Consider the following 17,114-nt stretch of genomic DNA (forward strand, 5'->3'; position numbering starts at 1 on the left):
GTTTTCGTCATGGCCGAACAAAAGCTACAAGGAAGAAGGCAATGGTTTTATCAGAGGAAACTAAAAAAAGAAAAGGGGAGAGTGACAAATTAAAAGCCAGGATGAGGATTAACATTGGTCGAGCTTTCGCTTCGCTCGCTGGCGTGAGCTAAAAGAGGAAGGGTGCTCGACCGATGCGGACGCTTGCCTGCACACCAATGGCATTTCCAAGGTAACCCAGATAAATTCATATAAGCAGTGTAGTATTTTCTGGTATTACGGCCACAGCCGTATATGAGTGTAATAAAATGCCCACAGCCCAGCGTTCATTTCTACACACAAACACAGCCCACCTCAGTGCAGGGCTCGCACAAATAAAATCGACTCATGTCAAATGTAACGTTACATGAAATGTAGTGAATGTGCCCATGACTCAGTAGTACCCACAAACACTACACACGACATGTCCCACGGTTTCTGTAAAAATAAACCAACACACATAACGTTACAGTCAGCTCAGGCCGACAGTGTTTTCAGTGCAGTGAATGTGCCCGCTGTCCCACGTCCACATTCACTCACAGACATGATAAGCCCCAATGGGGCTCGCCCTACTCGCTCTCTCTCAGCCGACTGCTATAAGGGAATGGAGCGCGACAAGGCTGCCCACGCGGCCCGCCAAAAAACACTGCAAGCACACACAATCTAAAGACACGGGAGTCTGACCGTTTGTTGACTTTAATTTGCGACAGTGCTGCAGAGCTTGTGCCCATAGTGGCCCCCAAAGTTCCACAGTGTGGCTTTAATGTGCATGTGAACGCCATCAGTGTTTATCAAAGGTTCGCATTTAAAGTCTGTTTAGAGGCATTCATATACATTTTTACCTTACAATTTTTGATGTTTTATCTCGCAATTCTGACTTTATAACACGTAATTGTGTTTCTATCTTGCAATTCTGAGAAAAAGAAAGAAATGGTAGCTTCTGCCACTGAATAAAAAAATACAAAAAGTAATTGTGACTTTTAATCTCACAATTCTGACTTTTGTCTCTCACAATGATGGCAAGAAAAGCTTCCATTTGTCCTTTATCTTTTATCCACACGTTTTTTATTTGAATTGACTCTATATAAGTCAAGCATTTCCAAAGGCATGTAACATATATAAAAAAATGATGCACATTTGATCTTTTTTGCTTTCTTGATAATGGCTGAGCAAGCAGCAAATTTTACTCCAGACTTTGTGGGATCATGTTGAGTTTTTGTTGTTGACTCATGTTGACACTTAATTTATCCACATCAGGAAGTGAGCACTGGGTTTCGGCTCACACCAATGGGCCATTACTGACACAAGCTCATAAATATGTTCTCCTAACAACAGTACTTCAACATGACACAACACAAAATACTACAGCAGTAATACTACTAGTGCTAGTGTGACACACCAAAGTATATGTGCACATTTTGTTGTTTTGTTGTTATGCATTAAGCAAAAGTTTATTGTTACTCATGTGAATCGTTTTCGCTTTGAAAGTAAATCATTATATGATTAGTTTAAGAGTCTGTTGTTGTGAGAAAAAAACGGGACTTTTATTATGAAACCCGAAACGAGGACTCTTACATAGGAGCTGTTTGCGCTTGCGCTCTCACATCTGCTGAGAAGTTGGTGCAACGTTACACGGTGGCTCCTGTCTCATCAATTATTCCTGTTATTTCGCAGGATTTTTCTCATCTGTATACCTGGCCCTCCGCGTGGGGCCTGTAACAGATTTGTGGGGGCTCGTCCGGGATCGACTCCTGATGCCCAGAGAAGTCGATTCCTTAAAAAAACTGATCCTGAGGACCAATAGAGTGGGGAAGCTGATGCGGTGAGCCAAAAGTCAAGAGGACGTCAGGGAGAAGAGGGGTCCAGAGAGCTGGTGACTGCGAGAGTGGCTCGAGGGGCTGTGGAAAAGAGGTCATCATGGCTGATCGGGTGCGCAAGGGCCTGGTGTGGGACATCAGGAAGAGGCTGCTCAACCTGTCCGCTGATGAACTGTTTCAAGTCGCTAAAAGCATCGGTCCAGTACCAGAAAGGGACTTCTCTGAACTTGACGTGGAAGATCAAGAGGGCTGTCTTGAATATATCAATGCCTTCATGTACAGCACCAGCCTGTTAGAAGCGGAGGACAGAGGTATGACTGAACTTTTGGTTTTGCAAGGGACAGTGGAGGCTGTAGTACAAGAACATGGTGGGCCAGTGTCTTATCGTCATGGTGAGGTTGAAAGTAATGTTGATGTGAATGTATGTCCTGCACCCACTTCATATACACGTACCCCGACAGGCCACATGATCGCTACAGACACTGTACATTTAGAATCATCTCACACTGTCACTGACCTGGGGAAAACTAGAGGGTTAGACACAGATCCTAGCACCAACCCCCCTGTCATGAATTCAGAGTTCGAAGAGCTGAGCAGGAAACTCCTTCAGTATCTTACACCACATTCTAACCCCAACACATCTGTGATGCCCAACAGTGGGACGCCGTTGAATAGTAATTATGGTGAATGTACGTCACAGGGGATCTCTGAAAAAGTAGTCTCCCTACGAGACCTCTCATACTTGCAACGGCGTGAATTTAAGATACAAGGGGGGCAAATAGGTGACTATGCATCTGACATCACATTTGCCAGCGTATCCCGACAAATTGACGATGGAGTTAAAGAGAACTTCAGTGAAGCTGAATTGATCAGGGGAATACTGCGTGTAATTAAACCAGGTAACTTCAAAGAAATGATTATGAATAAGGAAGATATGACAGTGGAAGAGCTTAAGAAGTTCCTTCAGTCACACTTAGGAGACAAAAGTAGCACAGAGCTTTTTCAGGAGCTAATGTGTGCGAAACAGATGGAGACTGAAACGCCTCAACAGTTCCTGTACAGAGTGATAGGCCTTAAGCAGAAAATACTCTTTGCGATCAAACAGTCCAACACGGATGTGAGATACAGTCGAGCCACAATCCAGGATGTATTCCTGCATACTATTTATCAGGGCCTGGGGCACAAGTATAAAGATGTCAGGAGTGAGCTCAAACCTCTACTGGCTGACCACAGTATTACAGATGAGGCAATCGTGAGAAATGTGATGAAAATCACGAATGATGAGCATGAGCGAGCACGACGGTTGGGTTCGACATCTCGTCCTAAGCCAAGCACTGCAAACTGTGCTCAACTTGAAGGTGAGCTTGACAGAGGAGTGAAAGAGGCACCTGGTCAGAAAAGTAAAAATGATTCAATAATGCAACTTACTGCTCGCATTGATGCACTCACCAGCATGGTCGACTCCATGCGACAGTCAACGCTGAAGCCGCAACTTGAACACACTTGTCAATGTTTTGCAAGAGGTCACTCTCCACAGCAAGGGACTAGACTCCGGGGTTGCCCCAGATGTGTCGAAACCGGACAACAGGGCTGCACTCATTGTTTCCTCTGCGGTGAAGAGGGGCACCGTGCTCGAGGATGTCTTCGAAAGCAAAGGCCGCAGGGAAACGGGCAACGGGCACTGTTAAGGGACGAACAGTGACCGAACCCTTGAGGTCCCAAAAGCTGGAAGAACCTAAGTTAGGGACACAACTGGACTCTGAAAAAACATCTCCCTGCTGCAACAAACAAACTCTCAGTGATGAAGTAAGGTATCAGAGTGCTAACAGTCCATCGTCTTCTGAAACCAAGAAAGACAAGATTGTTAAATTGATCGGAAAGAAAGCGTTGACTCAGTGTAACCTAAATGGCCTTGCGGTGACTGCCTTGCTTGATACCGGGGCTCAAGTCAGCATAATCGATCGAACCTGGAAAGACAAATACTTACCCAATGTAGAGGTAAGGCCCCTGGTGGAGCTCATGGGTATGACTGAGAAGTTAGAAGTGTATGCTGTTAATGGAGATTTGATACCCTTTGATGGGTGGGCTGTCATTACTGTCAACTTGCAAGGGAACGACAACCCCGACCTTTCAATTAATGTTCCCTTTCTAGTAAGCCACATCGCAGTCGAGAGGCCGCTGCTTGGTTTCAATGTGGTGGAAGAGCTGATTCAGGGCCAACCAGAGCAGTTAGTTCCTACCTTGGTCTCATTGCTCTCCAGTGCAATAGCAGTGTCAAGTGATCAAGCTCAGACTCTCGTTAGTTTTGTACAAACTCCTGAACATAGCGAACCGTGGGGACGTCTGAAAATAAACCAAGACAGTGTTCTGATACCGGCAGGGCAGGTGGCATGGGTAAAGTGCAGATTACCCCCCAAAATGGTCCAGTCAAGCACAGTAGCCCTGTTTGAGCCAGATGATACTAATGTACAATTGGAGCGGCTGGATATAGGTGAAGGCCTTCTGGAAGTCCAGAACTCAGGAAGCTCATACGTAACTGTCCCTATCGGCAACCACTTTACATATGACATCACTCTACCTCGCAACACGACCCTAGGGTACGTCCATCCTGTTGAAACGGTGTTGGAAGCGAATAAGTCCAGGGAGTCCAAAGCCAGTGGGAGGATTCAAAGTGCATCTGCGGCTGTGGGGGAGGAAAGTTCAACATTGTGGCACCCAACAGTCGATCTCAGTCATCTGAGTGAAGATCAACAGACAGTGGTTAAGCAAATGTTATATGAGGAGTCTGCATCCTTTGCCCGGGATGGTAACGATGTTGGCTGTATCCCTAACCTTCAGATGTCTATCAACCTAAAGGATGACATACCAGTACAACGTGCCTATTCCTCCATACCTAAGCCTCTGTTCAAAGAAGTCAAGGATTATATCCAAGATCTCCTAGCAAAAGGCTGGATTGTGAAATCGAAATCCCCTTACTCCGCTCCAGTGGTTTGCGTTCGTAAGAAGGATGGTTCACTGCGCTTATGTGTGGATTATAGGCTCCTCAATAAGAAGACAGTACCAGACAGACACCCTTTGCCGAGGATTCAGGACTTGATTGATACCCTGGGTGGGTATTCCTGGTTTAGCATCCTTGACCAGGGAAAAGCGTACCACCAGGGCTTCATAGCCGAGGGTTCTAGGTACATGACTGCTTTTATCACCCCATGGGGGTTATATGAGTGGGTGAGGATTCCATTTGGTCTGTCAAATGCACCGGCGGCATTTCAACGTAGTATGGAAGAGATGCTGAATGATCTCAGAGATGAGTGCTGCGTTCCATATTTGGACGATGTGTTGTGTTATGCCCGTTCATTTGAAGATCATGTGGAAGTAATTCGAAAAGTTCTCCAGACCCTTAGACACCATGGGGTAAAACTACGCCCGGAGAAGTGTGAACTCTTCCGCCGGGAAGTCCGGTACGTAGGTCGCTTGGTATCGGCCAAAGGAGTGAGGATAGATCCTCGTGATCTCGAAGCAGTGGTGTCGCTCAAGAGCAACCAACCACAGACAGTAGGAGAGGTACGGAAACTCCTTGGATTCCTTGGATACTATCGCCCTTTTATACAAGATTTTTCACGTGTGGCAAAACCAATTTATGAACTACTTCAGACTCAGCCAGGAGTAACAGCACGTCAGTACAGTCAAAGGAAGAAAAAGGGTCCACAGATGCCTTCTCGAACGCCAGTGGAGTGGACCAGTGAGCACCAGGAAACACTCAACCTGCTGGTTGACATGCTGGTAAATCCTCCTGTCTTGGCATACCCGGACTTCAATCTCCCATTCGTGCTACACACTGACGCTTCAGAAAGGGGCCTCGGGGCTATCCTCTACCAGCACCAGGATGGAAGGTTACGGGTTATTGCATTTGGCTCCAGGACCCTGTCTCCAGCCGAACGGAATTACAGACTGCACAGTGGGAAGCTAGAGTTTCTTGCATTAAAATGGGCGGTATGTGAGAAGTTTAGGGACTATTTGTTTTACGCCCCTCACTTTACCATTTACACCGACAATAATCCCCTAACTTATGTCATGAGCACTGCAAAATTGAACTCAGTAGGCCATCGTTGGGTGGGGGAATTGGCAGATTTTCGCTTTGATATCAAGCATCGACCGGGCAAAGCAAATATCGATGCCGACACACTGTCACGCCTCCCTCTTGACATGGAGAAATATGTCACAGGATGCACAGAAGACCTGTCGCCAGAAGTGGTGCGAGCAGTTTGGGACGGATCTTATGCTGCAAGGAAGAAGGATGTGGCTTGGGTTGCAGCACTCGGAATGACTCAAGAAGATCCAGATAGAGTATTCCCTGCTCAGATGCTGCCGTCTGTAAGTAAAGTTGAAATCGCTCAAGCTCAAAGGGATGATCCAGTGATCTCCAGGGTAATGAAGATGAAAGAGACAGATGAGGTGCCGGACAAAGACAGAAGAAAACAAATGATGGGTCCAGCCAGGAAACTTTTAAGAGAATGGAGCAAGCTCTCGTTGGAAGATGGATGCCTGTACAGACACGTGACTGGAAGAAAACAGCTTGTGCTGCCAACCAAATACAGACAACTTGCCTTGGAGTACTTGCATGATAGGATGGGACATGTGGGCCAAGAAAGAGTAATACACTTAATGAGGGAGAGGTTCTATTGGCCATATATGAAGAGAGAAGTGGAGGAGTACATCACAAAAAAATGTCCATGCATCAAAGCAAAAAAACCAGTGACTCATGTCCGAGCCCCAATGGGGAGTATAACTTCCAGCTCGCCAATGGAACTGGTTTGTATCGACTACTTGCACCTGGAGCAGAGCCAGGGAGGGTATGAGTACATATTAGTGGTCATAGACCACTTCACACGATTCGCTCAAGCTTACCCTACGAGAAACAAATCAGGAAGGACAGCGGCAGAGCGGTTGTTTAATGATTACATCCCTCGGTTTGGCTACCCCGGAAGATTACATCATGATCAGGGCAGAGAGTTCGAGAATGAGCTGTTCCGAAATCTGCGACAACTGGCTGGGGTCCGGCACTCGAGAACATCTCCCTATCATCCTCAAGGGAACCCGGCTGAGAGATTCAACCGGACTCTCCTACAAATGCTCCGAACGATGGCGGAACAAGACAAGGCAAAGTGGAAAGATCACCTACCCCAGATGGTGCATGCCTACAACTGCACTCGGCATGAGTCAACAGGGTACTCTCCCTTTTACTTGTTGTATGGACGGCAACCTCGCCTTCCCATTGATTTAATATTCGGACTGATTGAAGAGGATGAGGGGCAAACACCCAGAGGATTTGCCGAACAGTGGGCTAAAAGGATGGCCGAGGCATACCAGATCGCGAGTGAGAACAGCAAGCAGGCAAGTGCGCGAGGAAAAGCCCACTACGACCTCAAGGTCAAAGGAGTAGTGCTAAGACCCGGGGACAGAGTTTTAGTAAGAAACCTGAGCGAGCGTGGAGGCCCGGGAAAACTCAGAACATACTGGGAGAAAGCCATCTATGTGGTCAAAGAACAAGTGGCTGACAACCCGGTGTATAAAGTGAGCCCCGAGAATGGAGGTACGAAGGGAACACGCACTCTACATCGAAACTTGTTGTTATTGGTCAATGACTTACCTGTTGAGACTCCGGATCCTGGGAAACCTGGGAAGCAGAAGCAAAACAGACAAAAGGACAGAGAGACACTGAGTAAGGAGCTTACCTACCATGGAGGAGAAGAGACTGATTCGGATGAGGAAGACTCTGGGAGATACTGGCTGAGGATTCCTTCAAGTTGGGCTGAGCCTAGAAAAGGGGGTACTTACCTGTCGAGTCCAGAACCGAGTCAGGAAAATCCTGTGGTTGGAGTGGCCCCACCAGTACCTGCAAGAGAAGAGCAAGATCAGATACAAATGTCACCACCAAGGGGGGATATTCAAGGCAGTAATCAATCTCGGGATGGATCAGTTCACTTCACCATATCCTTGCCCAGGAGTGAAGAAAATTACGAGATCGAGAGTCTTCGGATGAGTGGTGCAAGGGACTCTCTAGCAGAAGAAGACCCAGTTATGCTAAGACGGTCTGCTCGAGAAAGAAAACCTAAGAGCATGTTTACGTACGAAACACTGGGTCAACCATCGACACAACCTCTGACCAAACTTGACAGTGTAACAGCTCATACACTACCATACTTACCTGTGTGGGGAACACCTTATACAGTACCACATTCGTTCCAGATTACACCTTACCCTGACATAACTACATTCACACCTTTCACATCTGCAATGTTAGTATATTGAGTCATTCATGTAAAAAAAAAAAAAAAAAAGGGGTATTGAACTGAGTTTTGTAACTGGAGCCTATTTCATTTTGTCAGGGAGGATGTGACACACCAAAGTATATGTGCACATTTTGTTGTTTTGTTGTTATGCATTAAGCAAAAGTTTATTGTTACTCATGTGAATCGTTTTCGCTTTGAAAGTAAATCATTATATGATTAGTTTAAGAGTCTGTTGTTGTGAGAAAAAAACGGGACTTTTATTATGAAACCCGAAACGAGGACTCTTACATAGGAGCTGTTTGCGCTTGCGCTCTCACATCTGCTGAGAAGTTGGTGCAACGTTACACGGTGGCTCCTGTCTCATCAATTATTCCTGTTATTTCGCAGGATTTTTCTCATCTGTATACCTGGCCCTCCGCGTGGGGCCTGTAACACTAGCTTAGTAGACCATTTCAGTAACTACAGATAGCATAGCTGTTCAAATTCAAAATTCTACATATTATTTTGATGTTTTTATTTTAATGTATGAAAACTTAAACATGCTTGTGTTCAGCCATGAACACTAAGCTGTCACTATAACACTAGCTGCATGCCACAATGGCAACACATCCTGATGATTCACAAATGTTGTTGAGACACACTTTTTACACTTCAGGGAAGGAAGGGCACATGAAAACCCTACCTGCAGCATGAGCTCGCAGTCCTCCCGTCCAACAAAGATCATTTCCCGTGGTAGACGGTGACGAGTACCAGAGCTGCTGACCAGGAACCATGATGTCACACTCATCTTTGTTGCTCAGAGAAACCCCTTTGCATCCTGTAAAAGATTGTTTCTTGAGAAGAAATACAGGTTTTATGTCATATTTTAATACTAGAAAGAGAAAATTGTTAATTGTACAGTATGTTACTGTAAAAATACCATACACTAAATTAAAACTAAATGAGTTAACTCATTTCATTTGCATTAAATTGACCGGTATATACCTATTTTTTATTTTTTATTTTTTATTTTACACTATTAAAGGAGAACTCCGGCGAACAATGAACCTTTGGTCTAATAAAACATCGGTACCTAGTCAACCGTTCTCTGAGATTTGTTTTCATGATAATCGAATGTAAAGAGTTGTATCTCTAAAAACTGTTTAGCGTATAATGCTAGTAATGAGGGCATTGAGTAAGTAAAAAGAAATCGCTAGTTTATACCACTAACAAGGCTCAAAATAGCCCCACACTCACACAGTAACATAATGAGGCTCCATACATACAAAACGAAGCATTGAGAACTTTGTAAGTGTACAGACCGTTTAATAAGAAGATACTTTATGAAGACAGTTCACTTCGCGTATACAGGCAGGAGCCATCTTAAAAAATAGTCTCGATAAGTCAAACCACGAACGTGCTGAGTGATCTGAACTCTATGAAGTTCAACGAACTTCTGAACTGTATGAACGGCGTTCGGGGATCGACTTATCGAGACTATTTTTTAAGATGGCTCCTGCCTGTATATGCGAAGTGAACTGTCTTCATAAAGTATCTTCTTATTAAACGGTCTGTACACTTACAAAGTTCTCAATGCTTCGTTTTGCATGTATGGAGCCTCATTATGTTACTGTGTGAGTGTGGCCCCCATTACTAGCATTATACGCTAAACAGTTTTAGAGATAAAACCCTTTACATTCGATTATCATGAAAACAAAACTCAGAGAACGATTGACTAGGTACCAATGTTTTATTAGACCAAAGGTTCATTGTTCGCCGGAGTTCTCCTTTAACACTATTAAAGTATTTTACACTATTTTACACTATTAACATTATTAAAGGTTTTATACTATACTGGAACCCAGAATGCATTTTTCTTCTTTATTTTTATGGGCGAGTCATTAAGAACAAGTTCCTTAAGTGGAATAACAACTTAGGGAAAGGAAATGGGGCTGAAATATTGCGCAATATAGCACATTGTGACGTGAAACTTTTGATTGTCACCATTGTTGAAATTCATGTTCTGATTGTTGATGTCTAAGTCATGCAGAATGTCAAATTATTTTATGCACATCATTTTAGGTGATTTCAATAGCTTTCAAAAAACATTTTGCTGAAACATTTGCTGGATGTCATAGTGTAAATTATAGATGCTATAATCAAGAATTTAAAATGAAAGATTAGACAGAAAGGCATCAGTGAATGTTTTTTGTTTTTGCTTGTCTCACTAATCACATGCTAGTACCCAGATAGCAAACTGACATTGAATCAACGTGGAAACATGACATCGAAACAACGTTGATCTGACATTGTTTTGCTCATCGAATTAACGTTGAACCAACGTCAGACGCGTCATTCTTTCAAAACTAACGGAAAATCAACTTGAAATCAACGTTGTTTCAACATTATGAAAGCAAACCAATTTTCAATTTTCATTTAGCTTTGAAGAATGTCACGTCTGACGTTGGTTCAACGTTAATTCGATTAACAAAACAATGCCAGATCAACGTTGTTTCGATATCATGAGAGACGTCGTTTCCACGTTGATTCAATGTCAGTTTGCTGTCTGGGTAGTGATTTTGCTTATCAGGTGTTCATCATTATCTGAAATCACCCACTACTTTTAAATTACTCAGTCAAGTGTACTATTAGTAAAAAAAAAATTCACAGAAGCAACCTGTTTTATGGAAAATGCTATGATACAGTCAGAATTTAGATTTACTTTTTTGCAAGAGCAAATTACTAAATAAAGCAAACACTGATCTCCATAATGGTGACATCAAACCAAACATTTTCAATTAAACATTTCAAAAAGAACTTCGGTAGACGTATGACAGAAATAAAGTCACACTGTTTAATAATATGAGTAATAACGTGTAATAGCTGGAAGTTGTAGTTTTTGTCAGGGGCGGAGTGGGACCAAAAAATCTACCGGGAAATTTCGTAGACCACCGGCCCTCGTCGCCGGCACGATTTTAATAGCCGATAGCATTTACAGTTTTATTGATTTAAAAGGAACTTTGTTGTACTATGCTGGAGTAAAGTTCATAAATGGCCGTTCTTTCCCATAGTAATTTCTAAAACTATGTTGGGTGGACTCTGTGCCTCTAGGGGGGTTCATGCTCCCCCGCAAGAAAATTTTGTACATTTTAAGGTTAAATGCATCAATCTCGTGCTCTCTGAGAGATCACAATTAAGAGCTTCAACCCATGAACTGCTCGTTGAACAAAGAAAAAGTATTAATTTGTACCAGGACAATAAAGAGGGCTCAAACATCTTTTTAGTTATGAGAGTCTCAGTCTGCATTACATTATCAATGGTGTTTTAGGATTTATTTTATTTTAACATTTATTATAATAATGTAACAATGATTTATAATTATTCCAATGACGTACTGTAAAATCCATTTAGCCTATAAATGTAGGCTTTTATGTAAATGAAAATGAGTATTTCAAAAGTATATTTTAACCTACATTACACTATAATATAGGAAAATTTAAATACTTTTGTCCTAATTTCTTCACTTGCAAGAAATAAACCCTTGAGCTTTTATTTAGGAGAAAACACCAGATGATCGCGTGAGCAACGCAGCACAAACCTGATGCTATTCTAATGTCAGTTATTATAATGGCGCAATGCCATATCATGGTTTCAATTTTAGTTCGTTGGCAAAATATAACGCTAGAGATCTTAATGTTAGGTTTTACATGCATCTTTACATATGTGTTGGGAAAAGGGAGAAGAGAGAGTTCGGCAAAAGACGGATTCGAACTCGCGTTTAGCGCATCAAAAGCTGCTTTCAAACACTTCACGCCCTACGACCTACGCCACTGAAGCTGTTTCAAGACGGGCGTCTTTTTGCTGTAAAGACAGGAACTTAGAACAAATATATGCTCCGTTATAGAAAATGTTAAAAAAAAAAAATGTTTTCTTCCCTTAGCTTGGGCCCCAAGTGCACATGGCGAACTTCCAATAAATACATTTTATCAGACCGGCCCTCGCGGCCTCGAAACACTACTGGCCCACCGGGAAAACTCCAGACTCTCCCGATTGCCACTCCGCTACTGGTTTTTGTTGTTCCTCTTTCCTTCAGTGATTATACTTGTTAACAGCAGGTGTTGTCAACAATCTTTCACTTATCTCACTGCAACACTGCTTCAATGTTACTTTTACTCTTTGTAGTGTGGACACTGTATTTCTCAGTGTAGTTGAAAGGCTTAACAATTTAAGATAAAAAGACACACCCACAAAATGTATTTTAAAGGGGGGAGGGGTTGATATCGATTTCACTTTTTTCATTTTAAATAGTGTGTGATGTTGCTGTTGGTGCATGTATCTGCAAAGTTGCAGCGCTGAAAGTTCAGTGTAAGCAGAGATATCATCTTTTAAAAATCAGGAAGTATACTGCCTACAAAAACGACTCGTTTTAGACGTCACTAACCCATACATTTGCATCAACCCTCCCCCCGGAAAATGCAAAAAACGGCATGACCATATTCCTGCGGCTCGTCGAGTGTGTTATGACGTGGAAACGACGTCTCGCCCAGCTGTCAGGTCTTCTGTGTTCAAGCTTCCCACAGACGCTGTACTTCAACAACAATGGATATAATTTATGTTTGATTATGTTCCTGAAAATGACGATCGTAATTTAGCTCTCTGTGCTGCACATTTTAAGGAAGACAGCTTCCAGAATCTCCACGAATTCAATGCCGGATTCAACAAGAAACTGTTACATGAAGCAGTTCCAACTTTCAAACCAGAGGCAGTAGTTGATGGGCCACAACCTGTAAGTAGGCTAAGGCTTAATCATTTTAAATGTTTATTGTAAGCCACGCTCTCCTCTGTCTAAGGCGTAATTATTTTAAATGTTTATTGTAAGCCGTGCTCTCCTCTGTCTCCTGAATGACCTGTTGACTTCCTGAGTCTATGAAACCACTCCCTCAGAAACAGGCAGTGGGCTCAGATTGGTTAGTTTGGGTCAGTGTGTGGTGATTGGCTAAACTGTCGCTCACGTTGTCCGGAAGGTTAACACCCATTACCTTTACGGGCGAAACGTGTTACCTTTACGGGCGAAATGAAAACTAAGACTTTTTAAAAAAGAAAAACCACAAATACATGTTATTTTGCACCCCATAAACCGAATCATGTAAAGAAAAAAAGCAGTAACCATCCCCACCTCCCCCCCCACCTCTCTAATTTGCAGGACAATGTTCTACAATGGCAGTAATTTGCTGCATGTAATTTGGTAAAGTAAGCCTTCAATAACTCACCTTTAAGACTGTAAGTATATAGTCATTATTCCTCACAATTGTGCAAGACTTCAACTAGCCTACCTATACCCTAACACAGAAATATAGACATAATGTGTTCTTGTTTTTTTAACTGAAGTCAGTTTCCTCAAAATGGAAGCTTAACAGTTGCACATTTACTGACAGTTTTACGTTATTAGATAAGACAGCTGCATATTACATCGAAATAACAGCCTATTTTTCCGATTTTATTTGAAAAGGTACAAATAACAAAGGATGAAATTTAGATGTCTAAACAGCAGATTAAACGTTTTTTAAAAGATATTTTTAAAATGTGCCAAAAACCTGTGCAAGAAGCTTATTTTAGAAGGCCTGCAGATATTCATCTTTCATCTGTTCGTCTCAAAGAGACGATGCTATCATCAGTTTTTCATAACATGCACACGCATGCTATTAGCTTACAATACTAAGCAGCACGCACGCATAGTTTTTTTTTTGTTGTTGTTGTTTGTTTGTTTTTTTTTTTGTTTGTTTTTTTGTATTTTATGTCACATTTGCATTAGATCTGGAGGCCTGTCTGCTCCATGCGATCATACAGTAAGAGAGTCTGAGCAATGGGTTGGTGATGGAGGATCAGCTGCCGTCGCAAGAGAGACGCCTTCTGCTGCCTTATTTCTCTCTCTCCTCCACAATTACATCAGACATCAATGTTGTATCAGTAGGCTGTACGTCAACCAAATCCACGAATGTACATTTAGCCATATTGTATCATAATGTATTACAGATTGTAGTAGCTGAATTAAGACATGTCCGAATTTATTCGCGTAATTCGAGCGCATATCAAACTCGCATGTAGCCTGCATGAATCGTTATGAGGTAGCAACACATGAACCTTTCTGTATTGTGAAACAGATACATCTAGTGCGCATCTGCCCTTTCATCCATAGCCTCCGATTACACTGAATATCCTCCGACCTTACCTACTCGACTCCAGATGCGTTGATCTCTCCCAGATAAACAAACCAAACGTCTTCTTGCTTTCCCTAATGCGATAGGCGCTTCTCCAACTGCACCGTTATTCTGTGAAATCCAGTTTAAAGGTCGTGGATTCTCATCAGTGTTGTGGTCCCATGTAGACAACACCCTCTCCCGTTAGACACGGATCTTGCTGTCATGGCATCTGTGTCCAGCGCCGCCACCGGTGCGTGTGAACAGCAGAGACTGCAACACCAGTGCACTGAACAACCACGCACCCGCGCGGGAAATATATAAATATAATAGAAATATAAAGCTGGCCGTGCTTTTTGGCAGCTATTAAAGAAAATGTGCATTACTTTCAAACACTTTATAGCTGAATTCAAATTTGATAAATATTTATCATATTCTTTTTTTCCAGTCCACCTTTCACCACAAATATTAATTTTATATAGATTTTTTTTTTTAAATTAAGAAAATGGGTGACCCTTTGGACAGATTTAAAACACGTATTAATTCATTAAAATTAAGTCATATTAATATGCTCAAAGCTCGAGGAAGGAAGCATCTCAGCATCTTCAGAGGAGTACACAGGGGCCGTGATTTCGTCTGTTGTTGTGAATTGTAAGACAGAACCATAATTTCCTGTAAATGCTGAGTTTGATGTTGATGAGGTGAGATTTAGCTGATCCTTCAAAGTTACTGTTTCATTTGACAGAGGATCAGCATGTAGAAATTTTGACATTGATTCAAAGTTTTCCTCAGATTTTCAGGGACGTACTGAGGCAAACTGATGTGCTTAATCACAACATTAATGTCCGCGATGCTGTTCCCATTAAGCGGCATCCTTATCGGATGAATGCAGCAAAGAGGGCTGCAATGAGGAAAGAGGTTGAATATTTGTCACAGGAGGATCTTGCAAAGCCCAACGTGAGTCCGTGGAGCTCTACATGTATCCTAGTTCCTAAAGCTGACGGAACAGTTCGATTTTGTACAGATTATCGTAGAGTCAATTCTGTAACCAGTACAGATTGTTTTCCATTGCCAAGAATGGAGGACTGCATTGACAATGTGGGTTCTGCTAAATTTGTTACAAAATGAGATATGCTCAAAGTTAATTGGCAGGTGCCATTGACACCAAGGGCATCAGACATCTCTGCTTTTGTAACTCCAGACTCGTTCCTGCAATTTAATGTTATGGTGTTCGGACTCAGAAATGCACCTGCGACTTTTCCGAGGTTAGCGAATGCAATGTTGGCAAATGTGCCCAATAGTAGCTCATGTTTAGACGATTTGATTGTCTATACCTCTACTTGGCCTGAACACCTATCAGTGTTGTCCAACGACTTGCTCATTAACTTTGTATTAGGATAAGTGTAAGATCAGCTAAGCTACTGTAACATACTTGGGTAAGCAAGTGGGGAGAGGTCAAGTACGTTCAGTAGAGGCCAAAGTTGATGCCATTAAAGAATTCCCTACACCTACTCGTCGGGAGTTGAGAAGATTCTTAGGAATGGCAGGGTATTACATACTTTTTTGTAGGAATTTTTCTTCCTTTGCAAAAACCCCTGACAGACTTGCTCAGTCCCAAAAAATAATTTGTTTGGTTAGTCGAGAGCCAGTGTGCTTTCGAAACCATTAAGCATTTTCTATGAAGCTCTCCCCTTCAAGTTAGAGGTGGAGAAGGCTGGAGCAGGCGGTGTGTTGTTGCAGGAGGACGAGGAAGGTATTGATCACACTATTTGTTTTTTCTCTAAGAAATTTAACAAACATCAGTGTATTGTACCCCACAATTGAGAAAGTGTACCCCACAATTAAAAAAGAGGCTTTGGCTTTGTTGTTGTCATCACAGCATTTCGAAGTAGATGTTGGGTCAAAGTGCAGTGAGACAAGGCTATAAATCTCCACTTCCAGTATCCTCACACTCAATATAGCCTACTAGCCGAGACTCTTCTTTCTGTGTACAGATGTGACATAATGACTCAACATAGCCCACTAGCCGAGACACTTAAGCCAAGTTCACACTACAAGATTTTAAGTCCGATTTAAGCCCGATTTACAAATCGTTAAGCTCGCCGACAGGTCAGGGTGTTATTGCATGCAAATCGCGGGGGATTAGCGGACGATGAACGCTTGCCCATCTTGCCCATGAAAGAGCCAACAACGCATCAAAGGCACCTTGCAGACGCGTCGCAGAGCCCAGAAAAATATCTAGCATGCTAGATATCCAGAGCTGTCGCGAGACTCAACCTCAGTGATGTCATGAGTTCCAGCCAATCAGAGCAAGGCATGGGTTGAGGTCACCGGGTAAATCTTATTTTTTCTTTTTTTGCATTTTTTTTTCAGAGCAAATCATCGCGTGAACAGTTTGAAGCACTAGTTTCTTTCTGACATCCATATTCGGGTGTTTTGTTCTTCGTCTTCTTCGCTGGGTATTGACGCACATGCTGTTTTGCGTCATTTCCGGTTTATCTTATCGCATGATTTTTCGTGACAAAATGTGGTTTGTAGACAAGATAGAATCGTTGGCTGACAGAGTTGTTGTCAGCTCGTGTTGTGCGTTTCCTCCTGTTGCGGATCAATCACGTTGTGTTGTGTGGTGTGAGCTCAACAACCTAAACACTCTGGATTTCACAGAGAGCAAGTCATTTAGTGTGAACCGCACAGTTCAGCCCAACATTTTAAAATCATTTAGTGTGAACAAGGCTTTATGTTACGTTTAATAGGCAGCCAATGCAGGTAATCATTACAACAATCTAGTCTTGATGTCATGAACACATGAACTA

At 42.5% G+C, this 17,114-nt stretch overlaps 1 protein-coding gene across 5 annotated transcripts in view; it reads right to left on the reverse strand.

Moving 5' to 3' along the window:
* The window catches only part of cep170bb (centrosomal protein 170Bb), a 34,095-nt gene extending 19,520 nt beyond the window's left edge, over nucleotides 1–14,575 (reverse strand). For 4 of the 5 annotated variants that reach the window (XM_089118398.1, XM_089118396.1, XM_089118397.1 and 1 more), the window contains exons 1-2: nucleotides 14,334–14,575; nucleotides 8,808–8,942 (exon numbers count right to left, since the gene is read on the reverse strand). In XM_089118398.1, coding sequence (XP_088974524.1) covers nucleotides 8,808–8,912 — 105 coding nt within the window. In that variant the 5' untranslated portion in view covers nucleotides 8,913–8,942; nucleotides 14,334–14,575. Of the gene's footprint in view, nucleotides 1–8,807; nucleotides 8,959–14,333 lie in introns of all 5 variants that reach the window. The other variant, XM_089118395.1, reaches the window with a different exon arrangement.
* Nucleotides 14,576–17,114: the final 2,539 nt, after the last annotated feature.

This window comes from Pimephales promelas, chromosome 13 (assembly GCF_988280905.1).
Source record: "Pimephales promelas chromosome 13, fPimPro1.hap1.1, whole genome shotgun sequence".
NCBI classification, from domain to species: Eukaryota; Metazoa; Chordata; class Actinopteri; order Cypriniformes; family Leuciscidae; genus Pimephales; species Pimephales promelas.